Source organism: Dasypus novemcinctus, chromosome 4 (genome assembly GCF_030445035.2).
Source record: "Dasypus novemcinctus isolate mDasNov1 chromosome 4, mDasNov1.1.hap2, whole genome shotgun sequence".
NCBI lineage: Eukaryota > Metazoa > Chordata > Mammalia > Cingulata > Dasypodidae > Dasypus > Dasypus novemcinctus.
Genome location: NC_080676.1, coordinates 127601841 through 127625202, shown reverse-complemented (window position 1 = coordinate 127625202; position 23362 = coordinate 127601841). Strand labels below are relative to the sequence as shown.

At 36.8% G+C, this 23362-nt stretch overlaps 1 protein-coding gene across 13 annotated transcripts in view; it reads right to left on the bottom strand.

Annotated features, from left to right (window-relative positions):
* The window catches only part of ROBO1 (roundabout guidance receptor 1), a 1228714-nt gene that overhangs the window by 47896 nt on the left and 1157456 nt on the right, over nt 1-23362 (bottom strand). For 7 of the 13 annotated variants that reach the window (XM_058296067.2, XM_058296071.2, XM_058296069.2 and 4 more), the window contains 7 exons: nt 22273-22470; nt 18136-18162; nt 16743-16785; nt 10417-10571; nt 7990-8325; nt 5014-5121; nt 2154-2298 (listed from right to left, as the gene is read on the bottom strand). In XM_058296067.2, the coding sequence (XP_058152050.1) occupies nt 2154-2298; nt 5014-5121; nt 7990-8325; nt 10417-10571; nt 16743-16785; nt 18136-18162; nt 22273-22470 (1012 nt within the window). The remainder of the gene's footprint in view (nt 1-2153; nt 2299-5013; nt 5122-7989; nt 8326-10416; nt 10572-16742; nt 16786-18135; nt 18163-22272; nt 22471-23362) is intronic. The other 6 variants (XM_058296074.2, XM_058296077.2, XM_058296078.2 and 3 more) reach the window with 2 other exon arrangements.

Genomic DNA, 23362 nt, shown 5'->3' with positions numbered 1-23362 from the left:
ATATGCTTAGTGATTACAATGGCAGTGAGGCCCTGCATTACATAAATTGAGTTTCTTTTATCCCTTTCTCATTCCTTCTCCACCACTTGCTTTCTTTTTCCAAATTCAGGACAGTTGATGCTCAAATAATATGATTTCTTAGTAATTTTAACCTTCATAATTCTACTATATCACCTTTTTTGCACTCTTCTTATTTTGCCAAAAATAGCAATTTGCCCACTCATTCAAACTAGAAACATTATAGTCATCTTTGACTTATTCATCATTTCTATGCTACCTCTAAAGTCTCTAAAATTTATTCCCTCCTCTTTATTTTATTGCTTTTTAAATTCCATATACAATGCAATAACCTTTCAGTTTATCGCATGCCCTCCTTTTCCATCCTCATGGTATTCCAAAATTACTTTACTATAGTATACATCACTTTCACATCATTCATTTACTTCAAAGAAATAAATAATTGTCTAGAGAATAAAATATAAGCTCCTAAACAAAACGCTGAAGTATCTCCATAATCTGACGTCCATTTACCTTCCCAGCTGACTCTCATTCACTATGATGTGTTTCATGCTAGTTTCCCAAGAGTTCACATCTGCTGATTGAGAACCTTCTCATCAAAGTTAAGGTCAAAAGTCAAACATTTGGAGAGCAGGTGTAGCTCTGTGGTTGAGCACCTGCTTCCCATGTTTGAGGTCCAGGGTTCAATTCCTGGTACCTCCTTTAAAAAAAAAAAAAAAGCCAAAAGGACATCAGGGGGAAGTGATGTGGCTCAAAAGATAGAACATCTGCCTACCATAAAGGAGGTCCAAGGGTTTGATAACCAGGGCCTCCTGGCTCATGTGGTGAGCTGGCCCACACGCAGTGCTGCTATGCACAAGGAGTGGCGATGCATGCAGGGATGTCCCCGCATAAGGGTGCCCCCATGCAAGCAGTGGCCCCTGTGCAAGGAGGGTTGCCCTGCATGAAACTGCAGCTGACCCAGGAGGGGTGCCATATACAGAGAGAGCTGACGCAGCAAGATGATGCAACAAAAAGAGACACAGATGCCTAGTGCCACCTGATGAGAATACAAGCGGACACACAAGAACCCACAGCAAATGGACACAGAGAGCAGAAAATGGGGGGTGGGGCAGGGAGGGAGGAGGAGAATAAATAAATAAATCTAAAAAAAAAAAAGATCATCAGGAAATTTTCTCCATTATTTTCTGTTAGAATCTGTCCTCCTTTTTGGGAAACAGTTGCAACTCCTGTTGCTTTTTTATCTATATCCACTTATTAAATTTTAGTCCCTTTTAAAGACTAAAATGGCAATTAAAATGTTGTATTAGTATAGCCTAGAAAATGAATATTTAAAAACATTTTTGTAAAAGAATCGTTATTTAAAAATACAATATAGAAGCATGAAAATAGAAGCACGAAGGCTTTGGATCAGATATAGTTGGAACTGCAAAAAATTGATTTTTGTGGAGAATGAAAAAAGAATGCCTTGGTTTCCATAAGAATCACTGAAAAGACTATTTTCTGGTAGATCTTGTGTTTGTTTTTTGTTAATTTTTATGTCATGTGATTTTACCTCCATTGATCATAGTAGGGAAGGAGCTGTTTTGTTTTGCTTCGAGGTCCCATGTCCAGTTCTACAGGTTCTGGAATTAGGGAAAAGCATACTAACTTTCTAATTGCTGTCCTGTGAATTATTTAAACTTCTTAAATCCTATGAAAACTACTTCAGAAAAGTTTAAATTCCTACAAATAATTTTCAGCATAATGTGCTTTTATCTCAGTGCCAAGAGTTTTTAGGATACTGCAATTCTGTCAGAACATCACTGTATAAATACACAAAATTGTTTTAGGACTATTCAGAGGTGAAATTCTGATATCTGAAAACCACCAGATGAAATTTTTTCCCCCCAAGGAATCACAGTCACTTTCGGTTTCTTAGTTCCCAGAGAAGGTTCCAAGGCATGGATTCCCTTTTTTTGGCAGCACCTAGGATGGTTTTTCAGTCTTGCTGACCTGTGAACACTGTTTTATTTAAAGACAACTCTTTATGGAACTTAGGAATGGGTGTCTCTTCAGTGATCTAGTCTAACGACTTACTATGGGTTTATGAAATCATATTGTGCCACTTACATCTGTTATGAAATGTCTCTTACCTTTCATCTACAGAAACACTGTACTCTTCACTATTGCTATGTGGAGGAGGGTGCGCTGGGGGAGGAGGGAGCAGGTCTGCCCAGTTCATTCCACCCTGTTTTGGTACTTTGGGTGTTCGTGCCCCTTTCTTGTGTCCTTGACTCCCTTGAAAAGAAATGAAATGCAAGTCTTTTATTTCTGGACTTTAAACTTTTACTGTTTTTCATGGGTTAATTTATTTTCTGTAAATACAATCTTATAATTCCTATATGTATATGTGAACAAATACTTCATTGATTTTAAACAGAGCTCTGTATAATAGAAAAAAATGCAAAGTTGCCCCAAGTTTAACTGCTAGTAAAGAGCAAAAAAGCAATAAATGTTAAATGAATTCTACAAGTCATATCATTAATAGTGATCTTCCTACAGCAATTAATTGCATTATGGATTATCATCTAAAACAAATGAGCTGTAGGCATATTTTCTGGAATGCCTTTCTATTATTTAATTGCTGGAACCTAAAATACAATATGATACAGATATGATCTATTAGAGTTCCACTGTTGCATTAAATCACTGAATATATATAATTTGTACTTTTCCACTGAAATGTTTTAGGCACAATGAAATTACTAGTTTTCATCAGAAGGGCAGGTACAGATGAAAATAATTGCTTGAAGAACTAATAGAACTAACAACAAAAGAAACAGAAAAGTGACTTTGAAAAGAGAACAGAAGTGTTTTCAGCAACTGTTTCTGTAAAATTATGGCTTATAGTAGAATGACGTTGCTCGAACATTCTCAGTAGTTTGAAATAGCAATAAATGAATCAAGTACTCCAGCATTCTGATTTAAAATTTGGCACATTCTATAAACATAGATAGCTATAGATTTTAGTGTATTTATTTTAAAATAACTGGGTCAAAAGATATGTTGGGATAAAGTCATCTCTATTGCCCCCCCCAAATGCCACATTTTAGATTTACGTGTAAATTATAGACAATGAATCTATAGTTATTTTTCACATATGATCCTTCATGTCAGTGAATTATCTTGGTCCTTTTTCTCTTTTTCTTTGTAACCCATCTGAAACTGCTCTAAGTTACATGGTGCATGAAAACAGGTTTTAGCATATTCAATGAGCCTAATATTTTAAGTCATTTGGGAGACTTTGCAGTCAAATGGCAGTGTTTGCTAAGCCAGATGTTCTTGCACTGGTAGGTTACTGCACGAAGTATGGGCTGAGGGAGAGATTGTTATTAATAAATTATGACTGTCAGCCCTATGCTTGTGTGTCTCCATTCTCTCCCCCCCCCCCCCCCCCACCATGTGCGGATAGCTCTGCACATTAAGTGGCACCGACAATACTCAGCACTTTTCTTTCTCTGAGATCCTGGCACACGTCTACTATGAAAGCCCACCAGTCCTGACCAGGTCTAACTGCATGACTCTGCCAGACCTCATTTTCTCGGGTTCTCCTCTCCCCTAACGACCACTGGATTCCACATCTTTATATACTTTTACAAATATTCACAGAATACCAAATGATACACAGCAGCAGATCATAAGAAGGCAGATATCTAAATTGAGGAAGGGAGAAAGTTAGTGGAATATTAATAACCAAGAATTCCATTTTCAATTTTTTTTCATTCAGATATTTTCTCTGTGACTAAAGCTCAAAGATCAAATGACCTGAGATATGCAACATTAAAATATTCTATATAGTTTTTCCAACAGGAGATCCTAGACAATTTTCTCTTAACTCCAGGTTTGCTTAACTGAAAAAAAGAAGAAAAAAAAAGTCATTGAAAAAGGTTTTAATTGTAAGAGAAAAAAAAATCAAACAACATATTGTAGACTCAAAGTGGACCTAAAAAGGTGAAAGGCCATTTCTAAACTTTACATCAGTCCATGATGAAACACGGGCTAGAAATGCTAAGCCAACAGGCTAAGAAAAGATGGCAAAATGCAAATACCATATTCATTACAGAAGACGGGTGGAAGACAGTTTGTGGAAAGCACCTAGCAACAATTTGCTGGCCGGATAATGTAGCTCAACTGGAATCCAGCTGGTGGGAGGGACCACATTCTGCCCTCTCCTGGAGAAACACACTAGAGTCAAGATCAATAGGTTTTGTTCTCACTGTGGTGTGACTTACCACATGTTTAGTTTTCATAATGAACTGCCTTTAATTAGGAAAACAGGACTTAAGTACCAGCAAGCTCCCATCTGTAGCCCCAATCAGCAAAACAGCTGGCAAGCAGCTGCGGCAGCACGAAGACCACAGGAAAGAGGCCTCAGTGGGGTTTCTGAGGCACGCAGAGACTTAGGTTGGGAGGTTGCTTTATGATGTGTCAGAGCCAGAACTGAGAGATGGTAGATTATAAACTGAGAGAGGTTTCTAGTAGATCTAGATCTCATCTCGTTTGTTAGGCTTTTGACTCAGCTCTAGTGAACTCAAATTCAACGTGTTTTTATAGCCTATTTTCAAATGGTAACATATTTAGTAGATTAAATCTATGTGCAACGTTTTCAGTTGTGTTTTGGCCATGGGAGAAAAAAGAAGTTTAAATTGCCTTTGAAGATTAGTCTATGCTCTGACTTCACTAAAGCTCATTAACAAGGAAGAAAATGAGATGTTCACACTGCCGCGTTATGAAATAGAACATAAACCAGTTTGGCGAGTGGAAAGTCCTTCAAATTGAAGACACGTGGTCACTTATCACTTAAGAAAAGACCCATGCTTGGAGATTCAAATTATATAAAGTTATTAGACATGACATATAGATAGATCAGTTCATTAGCACTCAATCGTGATCTTGGGAGACACCATCATTTTAGAGGAGAGTTTGCCTTTCTCTTTGGTTTCCCTTACTTACCAGATGTACTACTGCCCCGGTCTGAACTGTTGTAGGATCCACCTGTATTCTGGTCATATGATTGGTTGTATGGGATAGTTGGAGGAATGGTATCATTTGCTCGATAATCTGGACATTGTAGATAGGAAAAAAAGATTAAAAATTTATTTTCTCTGTGAATTTCACATCCCTTTGCTTTGTCTATTTTTCTGAATAACTGAAGAAACCAAATGGATCATTTATTTGCCTTGTTTTTTCTTTCATTTGTTAAAGATTTATTTTATTTATTCCCCCCTCCCCGACCCCTGTTGTCTGTTCCCTGTGTCCATTCTCTATATGTTCTTCTGTGTCCGCTTGCATTATCTGGCGGCACCGGGAAACTGCGTCTCTTTTTTCTTGCATCATCTTGCTGCATCAGCTCTCCTGTATGCAGTGCCACTCCTGGGCGGGCTGCACTTCTTTTCATTCAAGGAGGTTCTCCTTGCAGGGCACACACATTGCCATGTGGGGCACCTCTACATGGGGGCGCCCCTGCATGGCATGACATTCCTTGTGCACAGCAGCACTGCACATGGGCCAGCTCACCACACGAGTCAGGAGGCCCTGGGGTTCAAACCCTGGACCCTCCATATGGTAGATGGGCACTCTATCAGTTGAGCCACATCTGCTTTCCTTTTCTTTCATTTTTATATTCAGATTGTCAAGATATGAAAAGGCTCATACTCCAAATGGATGTAAATATATGCTTATGCAATAATAGAATAGATAGGAACACTGATTCTAACCCTAATCACTTCTTTTCCTCCTGATGAACAACTGTAAACACTAGGATTTTTCTTCCCAATCAGATGCTTTTTCTGACAACACCAATTAAAAGTATATAGTCACAGGACTTTTGTTCTGTTTGAAAAACTTATGAGGGTCAATTTCTCTTTTTAAAATACTTTAAATTAGCTAAGACAAATATCAGATTTGCTTGACTTCTTAACTTTAAAAATATATTTACAAAATCTTTTTAATAAGAAATCAGGAGAATATATGTCTGCAAATCATAAAAACAAGATAAAATAGAATAAATAAAATTGAAACCAGTTAGCAAAATTTTATCTATTTTAAAAAAAAACATATTCACGATAAGGAAATGAAGTATCTCAATCAGCCACAGAAATGGCTCTAATAATTCAGGCAAGGGAAGCGAATATGGCTCAATGGATAGAGCTTCTGCCTACCACATAGGAGGTCCAGGGTTCAATACCAGGCCCTCCTGGCCCACGTGGTGAACTGGCCCACGTGGAGTGCTGCCATGTGAAAGGAGCGTCACCCTGCACAGGGGTGCCCCCACGCAAGGGGTGCAGCCTGGCACAGGAGTGCAGCCCATCCAGGAGTGGTGCCACCCACACAGAGAGCTGATGCAGAAAGATGACATAACAAAAAAGAGACACAGAGAAGAGACAATATGAGACACAGCAAACGAGGGAGCTGAGGTGGAGCAAGAGAAAGATCACCTCTCTCCCACTCCAGAAGGTCCCAGAATGGGTTACCAGAGCCGCCTAATGAGAATACAACAGACACAGAAGAACACCCAGTGAATGGACAGAGAGAGCAGACAATGGGGGGTGGCGGTGGGTGGGAGAAATAAGGGAAAAAAATCATACTATTAAAAAAAAAATGTAGGCGAAGGTGAAAATCCAAATGATAAACTCAGCACTGGAAGGTATTCATTAATAATCTGTGAGTCTAGTTGCATTCCAGGGTCTTTATTATATCCTGACATACCAAGTCTGCTTATAAGCAGTATAAACAATAAATCAGAGTTCCAAAATATTTGTACAGAGTACTGTCAAAGATTTCCAAAGTCCATAGCAAAACCGTATACTCGGCAGAAATATTGGAACCGTAGTTTGAATCCCAAATGTAAAGTCCATGATTGTAAAAGCTCTTATTCATCTTTGTTGGCCTTTGGTGTAAACCTGTACAGGAGTACTAATAAATATTTACTGAGTTGAGTTATTATAAAAATCAAGTGTTTTCTTAAACTTGGAAAAAAGCTAGATGATTTTATTATTAACTTCTACCATATAATTTTAAATCAAATGAAATTTTCTCATTTATCTTTTTGTAATCTTCAAATGTTTGAACTTGGTAAGTTTTATTTTTGAGAAACTCATCTGAACTCAAGCCTAAAGAAAATAAATCTAAGTATCTAATTACCGATGATAAACTATATCCTTTATCTAAATACTTGTACAAAATTGCCCCAATCTATTCAAATTAGAACAATCCCTTTTCTCCTGGAGGTATAACTTTGCAAATCATGTTATTAAAGCAGTAGCCCGAAGGACTACAAAGAAATCAAATACCTATCTCTTCCAACTCACACACATTACATTAGAGAAACATTTCCCTCAGGCTATAAAATACTACTCTGCTTCAAGTTAGCACTAAACTCAATTTATTTTAAGTTCTATACTGACAGACTTTAACCAAAGAAATTTAAGTTCTAAAATTGCACACTGAAGCCGTCTTATTAACCACACGAGGCAGGAGAAATACAATGAACTGAACCACTCCAGTTCAGGTTTAATTTAATTATTTTTCTTCGGTTTGATATAAAAATGCCATTTATTTATATGCCCATGTAGAAGCAATTATCCTCCCATACTCGAGCGGAAAGAATGGGATGGTCTATTTAAAATGTGAGGTACTGTGATGGCCTTATGAATAAAAGATTGTCCTAACCAATCTCTCACCTCCTATTAAATTTAAATCAATCTCAAAACTCTCTGAAAACATTTATATATTATTTGAAAATCAATTTTCAAAGGTTACTGTTGTGCTAATGAATGCTTTTGACACTGGAAATTCTAAAACCAAAGAAAAAAGAAAAAACCCTAGTTAGATTTCACTTGCTGGTCCCAGGCAAGTTTCAAAATCAAGGGATGAAGGGCGAAAGGTGACAGGGTAGAAAAGGATGGGAATAAAGGCAAAACTCTTCACCTTTGTTCAGTTTGTTTTGCTCCATGATGTTGTACTGCATTGGCGCCGCTTCTTGCTTCTGCTGCCCGGATGGTTTCCAGTGCTTGTCGCTGGAATCCCCGCTGCCGTTGTTCATGTTATTGCTGAGGTTGGACTGGATGAGCTGCGTGGTGGCGTAAGGCGTGGGCTGCCCTGATGGATTGACAAAACGCCCATCCTTCAGATTTGGGCTATTGAAGGTTTTCATCTCATTGATTTTGTTACTAAGATCCACATCACCATAAACAGTTGACTCGGGAAGCATCAGATTTGTTTGTTTGTTATCCAGTTGGTTGTTATAATTTGCTATACAATCAGCTACGTGCAATGGAGAGGAAAAGGAAAAAGTCATTCTGCACGGTTATTCACTTGAAATGACTTTCTAAGTAGTTTCGTCAGTAAAATTGTTCTGTGAAGTGTAAGTGGGCTAAATAAAGTCAATAAAAAGGCCCAAATAGTCATATGTTCTTTCTAAAGAAAATTTAAATTCAAATTAGAAAGGACCCAGAGAACTTATTTAGAAAATAAATAATTTTGAATCACTGCTAGTGCCATACAGTAAATAATTCATCCAATTTAAAATAATTTTCCTCTTAACAACCTCACAAATAGGAATCTCACTAAAATGACATATGCATGGTTAACTTTATGCGGCAACTTTAAATGTTCTAGTCTTGGATTATTGAACTAATTGAAAGTACTAGTTAGCTGTCCAAGCAACAGAACAAAGGATAGAAGTTGAGAATTTATGGAAAGGAAAAAAACCTACCCAACAAACAGAAGAACTTGAGATTTCAATTTTTTTTAAGGAGGTACCAGAGACTGAACCCAGGACCTTGTACACGCAAAAGCAGGCACTCAATGACTGAGCTGCGCCCACTCCACAGGGATGTCAAAATTTTATGAATGCTTGTGCTCTAAAGATATGAGGAACAGCGGCAAAGTGATGGTAAGCAGTGCACAGGAGAATTTTATTAGTTTTCTTGGATATGTAGGATAATAATCATTATCAGGAAAAGATGTTATATAATCATCTTTTCATGGCTTCATAATGACATCCCAAGAAGTATAAAATGACAATGACGATGACAAAATGATTTATAATAACCAGGGTAATTTAAATTAAGTAAAGCCTGAAATAATATCTAATACATCTAATATCTCATTTTCCTTCTGTTTTCCCTTTACTAAAATATTTGGGGTTTAAATAACCAATACACATGGAAGTAGTTAAAGCCTTCAATTGAAAATAAAAAACAATAGCATGAAGGACTAAAATCACATCTTTAAATTAATATATTTTGGAATGAACTTTTAGCAGTTATTTATTCATGCATATTTTTTAAACAAAAACACACAATACAAATATATGCATACATATCGACAAGAAGACATGTATTTCTTGTGTTTCAGTTAGTTTTCATTAAAAATTTTATTGCTTTAATACAATTGGTATTATTAATATTACTATTTTTTTTTATGAAGGAATTTGGTTCACTCCAACTATGGACTTATTTGCCTTTTGATGAGCTCTACTCTCAAAATCTTATAAATAATTAAAATAGTCTTTAAATCATAAATAATTGCAATATTTATGAGAATTATAATTATAGGTATTCTTATAATTTCATCTTCCTTATTTGCTATCTATTCTAGAATTTATATTCTCCATTTACTACCCCGTCACACACTGAGAAACATTTTTTGGTGGAGGTCTACCATGATGGGGAAAGTACTTGAGTTAGAGTAATTTGCTTAACAGTCATCAACATATCATGAAAATGCTGATCAAAATTTTCCTTCCAATGTGAAGAAATTTCTAATTCCTGCAATGTCTATATCCTTCCTCATTCAGCTCCCCCTCCCAATGTCCCAAAATACAGCACACAACACAAATAATTTGGGGATTAAAATGAGTCCAAATTGAAAGCATTTTATTATTCAAATCTTACTACTATTTAACTTTAAAGTTTCTTGTTACTGGAGCCCATGTTTATTCATTCATTCAATGACATTTCCATTTCTTAAACTACACAATTGTATTTAGCATTTATATTTATAACTTTTTCATTTGTTGGGGAGCTCATATTCCATTCCCGTCCTCATATTTGTCTCTGGGACATCTGTGCTTCACATATTACACCTAAGTTACTGAGCCAGCCACCTGACGCAATAAAGGTGTTTCCGAGTACCTGAAAGATTATGAAGCCAATAGTCTTCACGTCTCAAACAATTTTTGAGTAAAGGTAGAACAAAACAATCTGAACTAGAAATCTGAGTTTTATACAAAAGATTTTCATGTGTGTTACTTTCAATATGTTGAAAAAAATCCATGTTTATATTTGAACCCTTAGGATTATATGTGCTTGTCTGGGGATAGAGACATAGAGAGCTCGGTGTGTCTCTAACCTGGGCGACTGTAGGTGGTCAGGTTGCTATCGCTGTTCCCGTTGCCTGCTGTGCAACAGTTGATGGAGCAGTCGTTGTGGTTGTTGCCAGTATTAGGCCATGTGTCTGCCAGCCAAGGCTGTGTGGTGGGTTCACTGATGTTAAGAAGTCCCGGTCTACAAGAAAAAAAACCATGTAAAAGCAAACATTAGATGAATAGAAAATAATATTTCCTACTCAGAAATCTGACAAACACTTCATCTCATTATTCTCACAATTCTGTGAATAATGACACTATTATTCCTTTATTTTACAGACAATGTAATTTTCTGGGTGTGCCTCAGTTTACATAGGGAAAAAACTCTCTAAACTAGCAATGCTGTGTTTCAGATGTAAAATATTGTGTTGTTTGCAATATTCGACTCCAATTTCAGTTATAGTGAATAATAATCTAAACATGGAATCTAAAATATGAATGTATATATATTTATGATTATTTCAGTAGTTTAAAGAATATTCTAGTTAAGACAGTTTGGATTCACCAATTTTGACCCATTACAAAATCATTTCATTACAGTGACTCTTCCAAGCCTTCATGAAAGAATGGAATACACTCCTTTATTTGTATAATGGATTCTTCAGATTAAACATATTTTTCTTCAAAACCATGTTTCAGAAGCAGCAAGTTTGGGGCCCTGTGACATTTTGTACAAAGACTCATCAATGTTTCATGGTGCAGTTCTGTAAGCTTGTAATATTTTTGATGGTGACAATGTAAAATGCCATAATCCCTACATAAGCGGAGGAAAGCTACGGAATTAAACCTAGTAAAACAAAGATGTCCACTATAAGAAATATTAAATGTTCATGGTTTGTCTTTTTTTTTTTGGCACAACAGATGTTAATCCTCTTTCACTGTGTGTTGGGAATGCAAAGTGCGTTGGCAGTTATTAATGGGAGCCCAGGACCACGAGTGCCAAGGACTCAAATGAAGTCCAAGAATGGCATTCCTGATGTCCTTTTCCAACATTGACTATCTGATAATTCAGCAAAAGAGGTGATGATATATGATGTGCTGTCAGATGCACAATAAACAGACTGGTGCTACAGATTCTGCAAAGATTTTCTTCATGGTTTCATTTTCTTAGTTAAAAGTACAATAACCAAGCTTCTCATTTACCCATGAAACAAGAACCTGATATTTCACTCTCTGTGGTTCATATTCTGCCATGTGGATAGTCAACTAAAGAAACATATTGTGCACGTAATGGTTATTTACGGAATAATTCATTTCAAATGCAGAATGTGGATATAATGTATAAACCCATGTACACATGAATATATAAATCTGTAATGATTAATATTTAGTGTTTGCATATCATTTGTGAGACACTGTTCTGAGTTCTTTATACTTATTAACTCATTTAACCCTCACAATAATTCTATGAGACTGGTACTGTTATCATAATTTTACAGATAAGGAAACTGAGACAGTTGAGAGAGGGTGAGAAATATGTACAAGGTTATAGAGAGTGAGTGAATGTTGGAATTACGATTCAAAGCCTAGCAGTCCAGCATGAGAGTTCATGCACTTATTCAGTATGCCTAAATACATGTGCTGGAGAGTGCTAAAATGTACTCAGGCTCTCAAGCACTTAATAAAAAGAAAAAAAATAGAGAAATGTCTGATATCTTGGAATTCAGAATTAATCTGTTAAAACTGAGTAAATTTACTATAAAAATGATGATTAAAACCATACTTTGAAAAGCAATGCTGCTGAACTGTTGAAATTTAAAACATCTAAATGCAAGCTGTGTCATGACTATCTGGAGCCTTTGAAATATTTAATTACTGAAATTCTGTATCTAATAATCTTTAGTTTACTATTTTATTTCCTCTTGAACTTAAACCATGAATGTTATCACTACAGAAGTTATTAAGTACAACGCTCCATGCTTGACACTATAAAGACGTTATGGGATGTCAGAAGTAAGGGTCAAATGGAAATTCCACAGCCTGAATTACATGTTTCAAAAGGAATAGGCAATATTTTTATGCTACTGTGAGTCCCTCTGAAATCACTTTTCAACTGAGTGTATTGATATTCTCATAGGTTAAAAAGATTTCATATATATGGGTGATTCCCTATAGGAAGTAGGATTAACAATTCATAGCCAAGCTTTCTGCTTAGACTTGAGTTTGGAATGCTAATTATTTAAAGAAGAAAGTGGGTGTGATTACTGATCCATAATGAATCTTAAAATGCCATGTGTAGTTGACAGAAATCTTTTAGGAAGGTTAAATGCAACTATTCTGATAAGGGTCTTTTTCAACTAACAAATTCATAGGCTACCTTTTTACATTAAGATTACCTAAAGTATAGGAGACATATTTAGCTGCCCAACAATATGAAATGAAGCAGATGTAAAATAAAATACTGGTCTCATGTGCTAAAATATTACCATATAATGTTATCATATAGTACTTTAGTTATTATATCTTCATGCTAGTTTGCCTGAGTTTTAGTTATTTCTTTCCTGCCCTTTGTAAAGACAATATTATCAGGGAAAGGAAGACACAGGGCTCACAACAATTTATCTTCTTACTTATATTAAGGAGATATATGTGTATCAAGGAGTAAAAGAGGGCAAATCACTTTAATAATTATATGGTAATTCCTTTCAATTCTTCCTCTCCTCCTACTTTAGATGTTCCAATCATTCACTCCAGGGAAACCCATTTGAACTCCTAAACCACAAAATAAAACACTATAGCTTCCAAGAGCTGAGAGAAATGGTAAGGGAGCTTGGCAGTAAGGGCTGCCTGTGGGCTGTCTCCTCTTTCCTTTGAAAGTTTGCAAGAGTCCTGAAGTCCAGGAGGAAGTAAAGGTTAGATCTAAGAGTTGTCAGTAATCTAAAGAGAGACAAGACTTGAGCTCTGCTTCTTTATCACCTTCCAGTGACAGGAAATGTAGTCTTGGCATTCTCCCATCTAGTTAGCCTGATTTTCCACTCCTTTTTCATTCAGGCCTTCTCTGTCTTTTCCTGGTTTATGTTGTGGTTTGAATTTTTTTTTTTTTAGGTACCGGAGCCAGGGATTGAACCCAGGACCTTGTAAGTGGGAAGCCAGCATTCACCCACTGAGCCACATCGCCTCCCCTAAGTTGATTTATTTGTTTGCTTGTAGCTGTTTTTTTGTTTTGTTTTTAGGAGGCACAGGGAACTGAACCTGGGCCTCCCATGTGGGAAGGAGGGGCTCCACCACTCGAGCCACCTCCACTCCCTGTGGTTTGGATTTTAAGTAGATCTTTGGAAAACTGGGATATTTGAGGTAAGGAAAACAAATGAATAACAGCTGTCTAATATTCCCAAGATCCTTTCCTGGATTACACTGCAAAGTCTTTGTCCTTTTCAGGTTAGGAAAAAGTCTCTTTGCTTACCATAATCCTCATTCTCCCTTTTCTGGTAATAGCTAACTTTACAATTTTGACATCTAGGGAGAGTTCTAGTGCACCTTTCTACTTTAGAAGAGGAACAAAACCAGTCCTCGGTATCTTCTCTAAAGTCATTAAGGCCTGAACTCAGGCCTTCTGACACTCATTCAATCAATAACTCACTGATTCCTTCTTTCCTTAAGTATTTATGATATCTTTCAAAGACCAAGAATTCATAGTCTCTACACTCCAGGATCTCAGGTGCATCGTGAGAGGCAATCATAGAAAGGAAGGGGTAGCAAACTTTTTCCGTGACAGAACCTAAGTTAGGCTCTGAGGGTCATAGGGTCTCTGTTACAGCTACTCAGTTCTGCCATGTAAAACAAAAGAAGTCGTAGACAATATATAAATGAGTGAGTGGAGCTCAAAAGCAACGGGTTAATTGGATCTGGATCAAGGTCCATAGTTTGCTAACCCCTGATATAAATGATACCAGGGGCCTGGTGGGGAGACCTTCCAGGCTTAATGTAATGCATGTGCAATTTAGTAGGGGCATACATACAAGAGAAGGCAGAGTTGGTGAAGGGCAAGTGGGTTGACAGTGGACTGTACCGTGTGGCACACAGAGGTGAAGTAGGGTTTTCAGAAGCTCAGAACATGGCCAGTACACATTTTAGAAGATCACTCTGGCTCCTTCGGGTGAAGGGAATTAGCAGTGGGGGGCGGGGGGTTGCTAATGAGATGAAGACAAGGCTCTTTAGGGTTTTTGTAACAGATCAGGCAAAGGAGAACAAGTGTTTGCTGTGAAACAATATAAGTGATGGTGAAGGAGTAAGAGGTAGGATCACAAAATGTGGAAATGGATACAGGAGATGAAGGTTTTTGGCTTTAGGTGTCTTTAACCAAGGAAGGTGGGAGGTTCACTGAGGACTGAGAGAGTATGAGATGCCCAAGGGAACCCAGTGTTTAAGGGATGGACTTGAGAGAAGCGAGTGTAAGAGACTTGCTCATTCTTTTATGCCATGGATCACAAAACACAGACAAAGACACTCCCTCACACACTGACTCAGGGCTGGTGAATGAGGTCTCATCTCCACCAGTTTAAATAAGATTCACAAGGGCAGGGATCTTTATCAGCCTTGTTCACTGAAGCATTCCCAGCACCTAGAATGATACCTGCCACATAGTAGGTATTCAGTACATAGGTTTAATGAATAAACACATGTAAAACTGCATATATCACTGACACTTTAGGCATAGACTCTAAGACATTTATTTAACTGCTCCTTCTGTAACACTCCAGTACCCATAATTATCATTTCATTTAGGAGAAAGATCATTTCTATTTGGTATTTGAAATAAGTCAGTTTTATTTCTGGGATGCTGTTTTTTAATTCAAAAGGTTATTCCTGTATGATGAGGTGGCGAGCTTTCCAAATGGATAGTTCACGAACTGTTCTAGAAACTGGAATTTATTACATAGGCATTTCTGCCCCTGTTTTTGGTATAATAATCTGGTCTTTCTCTCTGGGCTCTGCATTCCTTTAGGATCCCGTCTAGGCACTCTGTGGTATATCCATAAACAGAGGCTAGAGCAGAAGAGCCTACAGAAGATGCTCAATAAGCACTTTTACATGCTTTAATGAATGAGAGAGCTGTGTCTTTAGTAATGAATATACACATGTAAGTCACCACTCCTGATTTAACCACGAGAGAATGTTTTTGTGTCAGAGACTCTTTCATGAATATCTAGATTGTGATTTAGATGGAATTCCCCTGGATGTAAAAACATGCCCTGGTTTAATCCCTGAATCAAGTGGATTTATTCCTCATTAAGACCTCTCTAGCATTTGAGTCTGTCAGAGGCTGGCTTTGTTTCCACAGGTATGAGAGCAGGAAGCAGGCTGTAGGGAAAAGAAAAGACTGGTGCCTGCTGCCAAATTTGTACAGCATTGACAAACGGTGGTCAAGTTTTTTTTTTCCTAAACACTTTCTGTCATATTCTAAATTCAACACTTTTCTTATTAGATGGCATGTTCCTTGGATTCAGAAATCAGTTCTTATTCCTTTTTGTTTTTCCCAGTAGCAACCATATAATCCAACTGTACAAAGCAGGGAACTCAATAAGTTAACTGAATTTGAATTATAAAATGGTTTTGGTTGGAAGATTTTTTTTTCACACCTTAAGCTAGACGTTACTGTTTTTGAAAAAAAAATTATCACCTTATTGTGGGAAATCCTGAAGCTTGGCTCATGTAACTTACACCTTTTTTCAGCCCCTTTAAGCTGCTGTCACATCAATATGTGATTTCTCTGTGAATGTATTAAAGCTCAATGAATAATAATTACCAAAAAAATAATAAAGGTACGATTGAGGTTCATGTTAATTAGAGAAAAATAGCTCTTTGTTAACAAGCTACCTAGATTTCTTCTTTTATTTCCACATATTTTTGTGTTAATGGACATATGAACTAGGTCACATTCACAAAATGGGACCCAAAAAATGAGCAAACAAATATAAACTAAAACAGCTTATGAGCAACTGCTGCGTTCAGCAGGTTTTCAAATGAACATTTTTTCTTTGATAGTATCTGTTAACTAGTTATATTTCTTAATCTTAATAAATGCCACAGCTTAATTACTTTACTCCTTTTAATCATCTGCTAAATCAGCAAATCTGCCTTTCCCGGTGAAAGCGCTCCCTCTGCTGTTCACTGACGAAGACAGAACCGCGACGATCAATAACTGCAATTGTGGGTAAGTAACTTGAGTTCAATAGCACGGTCAAAGGACTGTTTCTAAAAGAGCGAGACCAAATTTCACCTTGAAGTTAAACCTTTTAAGCAGAGGAAATGGCATCATCGAGGAAGACAAGAAGGAATATTTGGAATTCCCTTTATACAAAATAATTACCTCCCTCCACTGCTCACAGCTTCGCCTCCTCTCTGGTAAGTTACTAGAAGGTTACAAAAAAAAGGAACAATTAATAGGCATGATTATAGATATATCAAAAGCTATTATATTCACAAGCATCTTTCTCGGATTGAATGTTTCCCCCTTTCTAACTAAAAGTATTGCAAAAAACCATCACAGAAAGGTCGCAGATTTCTGGTTCAGTATATTGTTTTAAAGGAATCGTATAGGATCATATGCCACACTTATTTCTTAATGTGCCAACAAGATTGAGAACTAAACAAAAACAAAAATTCAGTACCTTCATTAAGTACAACATATACTTTTACATTAGCATCCCCATAGTTTTCTATTTCAAATTTATAATTAGATCATGTAATTTCATGCTTTTACTAAACTGCTTTCCCAGATATGTGAATATCAGTGAGACCAAGATAAATATTAAAATAAACCTCCTCTATATATCTGAAAGCTGTATGTCAAGTTGTAACTACCAGTTAATGAGACCTACTTTTCACTGTGGCTGTGGAAACTACTCTGACTATATTTTCATCTGAAATGTGTATATAATGAAAATATATTAGAATGCTCTTGAAAGCATTCCCAGCTTAAAAATTTGGGGGGCTTAAAATTTAGCTCTAACAAAACCAAAAAAGATTTGCACATAGTTAGGCAAGGGGATGAGAAGATTAGCTTTTCTGTAAATAAAGAGGCATTTTCTAAGTAGAACTGTGTTTAAAAAGCAGCCAAATTCTTCTACTTAGAAGAGCTCCAAACTGGGTGTCTGTCAGGGAGAGATAACTGCTTCCAGTGATTACAATAACTGGATTAAAATGGAGGAGGCAAGACTACAGGTACATCTTTTACTAAAGGTGATGTGAAAGAAGAGGACCCACTTTCAAAGAAGCTGAATAGAAAAGAGAATTAGGATTCTGACTTTGGGAAAGTGAAAAGTTTTTCTTTTGGTTACCTTAAAGATACATCTAGATTCTTTGGACAGAGAATTGCAAGGGAATGAAATTTGTGTTTGAAGTCCTGAAGAGCTTAAGTTAAGGAAAAGAATGCACTGCCAAGTACGAAATAATCAATAAGATCATTAGCATGTTAAATCATGCTAAGGGTAGAAACAGTGTGTCTATTTAATGAAACACATGCAAACAAGGCTAAGATGCAATGTGGAGTCATGAATAAATAATCGAATTAAGTGGATGAAAAGCAACGCCAACCATTTCTACTTCAAATACATGCCTGACATGAGTAAATGAAGCTTTATATTCCATTTTAAGTCCTTCCCACAACTCACCGTAGAGAATGAAATAAAAACAGAAACACACTAGTACAAACAACACATGCCAAACTAACAAAGGAGAGGAGGGTAAGTGCAAATATATACCTGTTGGTGTGAAGGTAAAAGACGGGACTGAAAAATCAAAACAAAATATAAACCAGTTATTAAGCTGAAGAGAGAAAGGGAACATATCACATTAGTATAAATCAAGCAGACAGCTGAACATAAAACAAATGTAAATAACAAAGCCAGTAGTTCTGACACTCTGATATATGAATAAAACCAAACCTGAGGTTAAAAAAGAAGCTTGTCTCTACAGGTATCATTTTGATGAGGCTGACATTCTAGTACACTCAGGAGGGGGATTGTGCTGCATTAGCCTGTGAATGACCCTGCATTTAGTAACCTAGTTTTAGCTCATGGCTTTAGGACAAACAAGAATCCTCCACTTGGCAATCATTTCCAAACACTGGATGATGGATTCTTAAGTATTATCAGGGTCCTGCTTGAACCTTATCTAGCACTCTGAAAGTAAATGCTTATTAAAGTGGTCTAATGATACACTTAAGTATTCATCATCGAAAGAAACAGAAAGACAGAGGAGAGAAGAATAGAGATAGAGAGAGAGAGGGAAAGAGGGAAGAGGATGGGAAGAAAGGAAGAGCGAGAGAGAGAGGGAGGGAAGAAAGGGAAAAAGAGAAAAAAGAGAAAGAACTGAAACAAAGAGAAACATAAAATTGAACTGTTTCACTGCCAAGAAATGCCTGGCACCTTATCATATAAACAATGTAATGCTACTTTTTTATCATCATAGAAAATTGTGAACAGACAGGAAAAAAATGGAGAATTTTAAATTTCAGTTTTTGTTCTTCTTTACATTTAGAAGCTGTCTGGTAGTAGGCTGGGCATTCTGTAAAAGGCACACTGAAGCTAAACAATAGAACAATAAAGCCCCTCTGTAAACCTTCACTCTCTGCAGTTATAAATCTTAATCTAATCAATAATGCCTGAAATTGAACTGCAGACCTCAGAAGGAGCAGCCTGGCCTCCCCTACTTTTCCTATCTTCTCCTACTCCCAGGGGTGGGACACCAGAGAAATTTCCATGTCATTTCATAGAGGGAGGATACTGACTTATTTTCCAAGCTCTTAATGTTAATTTAAAGTAAACACTGCCCTAGTGAAAGAAAAAAAACATCAAGGAAAATCTACAATACTCCTTTTAAGACTCAAGTTTGCTTTTTAAAAAAATCCATATTGCACATGAATATTGAGTACTTGTGTATCAAAAAGTTAACAAAAATATATTTCCTATTTCACATGTGAATGACTCCAAGAAATTTACTTTAGGATTAGAGAATTTGGGGAGGCAAACCGGAACTGTCACTTCTTGCGAAACTGCTTTCTCTCTCAGCTTACTAGAAAGAACAAAAACAAAAACCTCAATGCTGTTTGCCCAATTTATACACTGGCCTTCATTTATAGCACAGCAGTCCCTCTCTTAGGAATTCTATTATGTTTGTTTTTCTCTCAGTCAGATGTTTTTCAGAGTCAATGTAATTTAGCTACACTCAAAAATTCAGAGCCCTAGTAATAAGTCATCTTAAAAATAAAAAGGAACATTTGAAACTAAAGCTATACAAAAGCAAGAATGGAGTACCTGAACATTTATTTGCAATCACAAGGACAGAGGAAAAAATATGAAAGGTCCTTGTCATTACTTTTCCTACTTAACTGTTAACCCTGATTTGCGGAATTGAAGAAGGGATGAAAAGAGGTCAGACTAAATGAAATTTTCATAGCTAGCACACCAAAGCACAACTTAATGCTCAAAGCTTCTATTAATGTAATAAACTCACTGTGTACTCAGTGACGCAAGTGCAATATATGAATGTATGTGTAAAGGGGTACCGAGTTCTAGCAGAAGTCACACCTAGACCTTATTGTAGGGGTAACTGTTAAAAATGATCACTATTACCCAAAGTCACACTCTGGCTTGACATTTTATGGGCCAATAGGCACTTTTATATTTGTTTCTGTAAAATATTATACTTGCTATTTTTCTTAAAATTACCAGCATTGTTTTTGGCATTGAAAATTTATGTGAAGATCTCAAAATGCATTTTTGTTTTAATTGCATAGAAACAGAATTATGAAAAAGTGCCAACAAGGCAAAGTAAGGAAAGCAGAATCAAATGCTCATCAAATTACATTTGTAATTATGTTCTATGATTTCTGCTTAAACACAAGCTAGTTGAAAGGACAATGCTATTAGTTTAACGGGTTTTACAGAAAGAGGATATAGGCATTTTCCAGCATGCTTAAAGTGCATTAGTAAAGGAAAAGGAACTTTTCAGAAAGGAAGAAGAGTTTCATATCTTAAGATTTCAAGACAATCTACAGCATTTAGTTGTTACAACTATACAGTTATAGCACTTTTTCGCAATAAGAAATAGAGGATCCCATTACAAAATGGAGTTGATGATAGAGGTCTTTGATTGAAGAATTCAAGGAACTCCACATCTGTATGCTAATTTGTCACTTGTCTTCATTCAAATAAGCTTTCAAAATACAGCTATTCCCAGCACCCCACCCCTTTCTCCTCCATAAAATATAGACACCCACAAACCCTTTCCGTGCATTGATTTTCAGTCAACAATTATATGTGGTAACATGTGCCTGGCACCATTTACTTTGTATACATAACAAGCACCAGGTATCTCTGTAGCAATCTCTAAGTACTCATTTTCCACATCACGGGCAGGGACATTGACAATTTGCTTCATCTCTAGTTAGGATAACATCTGAAAAAAACATCTTTAAGGATGATAATGCTAAGGCAAATGTAGGTAGATGAAGAGAATGCTGCTGACCCACAGGCAGGAGACACATGGATTTGTCTTAATAGCATTGTTGATGAATTGGTCTTGACCCTTTCTTGCCAAGACATCTTGTGATGGAGGTGTGCTGTTTCAATGTTGTTATAAATATGTAGGGCCACGCAAAAAAAATTTTCATTGAGAAAAGTTCTAGTTAATATTGAAAGTTCAGATTTTGCCATAAAATTGGGTCAGAGATAGGACCCTGTTAAGGCTCATATAGGAAAATGTTCACTTTGGTCATTTTTTTCAAAAGGGTGGAGGTGGTGGTAGTGGAATGGTAGAAGTGGTAGTGGTGGTGGTGGTGGTAGTGGAAGAAGAGGTGGTAGAGGTGGTGAAGTGTCTCTACTGGTAATCCTCTTTAAATTTGCTTTACAGGAAAGCAAAATTTTGTATGAGACTAAACTATAGGTCCTATAACTAGAGTGACTACAAAATTTATCATCCAAACCTGGATAATTTTGAGAGTCAAAAAGAAAGAGCACTATAAATAATTTTGCTGGACTACAGGAATAAACATGACTGTCCCCTGAAAAATGTGACTTTAGTCACAGTACCTATAGCCCATATCTGAAGCCCATATTTGGTGAATATATTTGGGGGGTAAAAAAATAAAATTTTTTCATCTGGCAGTGTTAATTTCTTCAGAGGATTCAAAGATACAAACCAAAGGTGTCTGTTAAACACCTTGCCATATCCAGTTCACCCTTAAAATTGTAGATAATAGCAGCCAAATGAATTTTTATTCTAAAATTACAAACATATTTGTGACAGAATCACCATCATCAATTAGCAGCATGCACATATTCAAATACAATTTTAACAATGAAAATATACCAAAACCTCCTTCTTCTGCAAGATAAAAGCATATTACTCCATCACTCATTCCACATTCACTGAGAAAGAACAATTTTATAAACAATCAAATGGCAATTATCTCTTTTAAGGGTGGTGCCCTCTTTAAAACCATGTGAGACAGTTCACACACTGTAATTACCATTCCTGTCATAAGGAGATTAAAATCTTTCCTCCATTATCTAAAGCAAAGAAGTGATTCCCTCAAAGAACAGTGGAATGGCATAACAAGAGAGCCTAGACTCACCTTGTTGAAACATATTGCAAATATATTGTCGAAATATTTTTAAAGAAACTGGGCCCAAAATTGGTTAAGTGCTATTTGTAATACTGCTACTTAAGAAGAGTTAATATGTGGCAGCTGTCACTATAAAATAAAAATACTTCTGTAAACATGTATCTATTAAAATAACTTAATATAGATCATGTAAAATAATGAATACTATGGAGTCAGACAAAATCAAACTATGTAAATATATTAAAATATGGGACCTCGGGAAATGTAATACCTTTTCTGATACCCGCATAAGTGCTGTTAAGTCCATTCCTCTTCTTACGGTGCCGGTAGAGCCAGATGCTGAAGACCATAAGGATGATCCAACAGGCTGCCCCGATACCTGCTATGAACGCTGGCTGCTTCACAACATCCGAAATCTGTTGAGCAAGGCTGACTTGGTCCTCAGGGGACACAGGGTTTCCATGAGAATCTGAAAAGTCATCTTCTGATTAATTTGGGTTGAAAACTTAATGAGATAATGAGAGGACAGGTACGGGGTGTAAACTGGCAGTCGTTGTCTTGTGAATTGGTGGACAATGATTTCTGTTTAACATTCTGCAACATCTACTGTTTGTAATTAAACTAGTCCATGAGATTTTCAGTAAAATTGTAAAATTAGAGTCATTTAATTTATTTTAATTCAAAACACAGATGACAATATAATTTGGGGGGACTATGCATAGGAACAAAGGCAATGGCACACAGTTTCTATATTTCACTTCAAAAAAACTCTGTGGGGAAGCAGACTTGGCCCAGCGGTTAGGGCATCCATCTACCACATGGGAGGTCCGCGGTTCAAACCCCGGGCCTCCTTGACCCGTGTGCAGCTGGCCCATATGCAGTGCTGATGTGCGCGAGGAGTGCTCTGCCACGCAGGGGTGTCCCCCGTGTAGGGGAGCCCCATGCACAAGGAGTGCGCCCCATAGGGTGAGCCGCCCAGTGCGAAAAAAAGTGCAGCCTGCCCAGGAATGGTGCTGCACACACAGAGAGCTGATACAACAAGATGACGCAACTAAAATAAACACAGAGTCCCGTGCTGCTGACAACAACAGAAGCGGACAAAGAAGATGACACAGCAAATAGACACAGAGAACAGACAACTGGGATGGGAGGGCGGAGTGGAGAGAAATAAATAAATAAATCTTTTTTTTAAAATGTGTACAAGAAAGATAGAAATTTTCTCAGAGTCTACAGGAATGCTCAACTAGATCTTTTACAAAGGGGAAGAAAGTATTTCCTCTCTAAGGTATATATTGAGAAAAAAAAGTGTGTGTGTGTATACCCCTATTCCTCTAGACCCTATCCTCACCCCCTTAATTGTC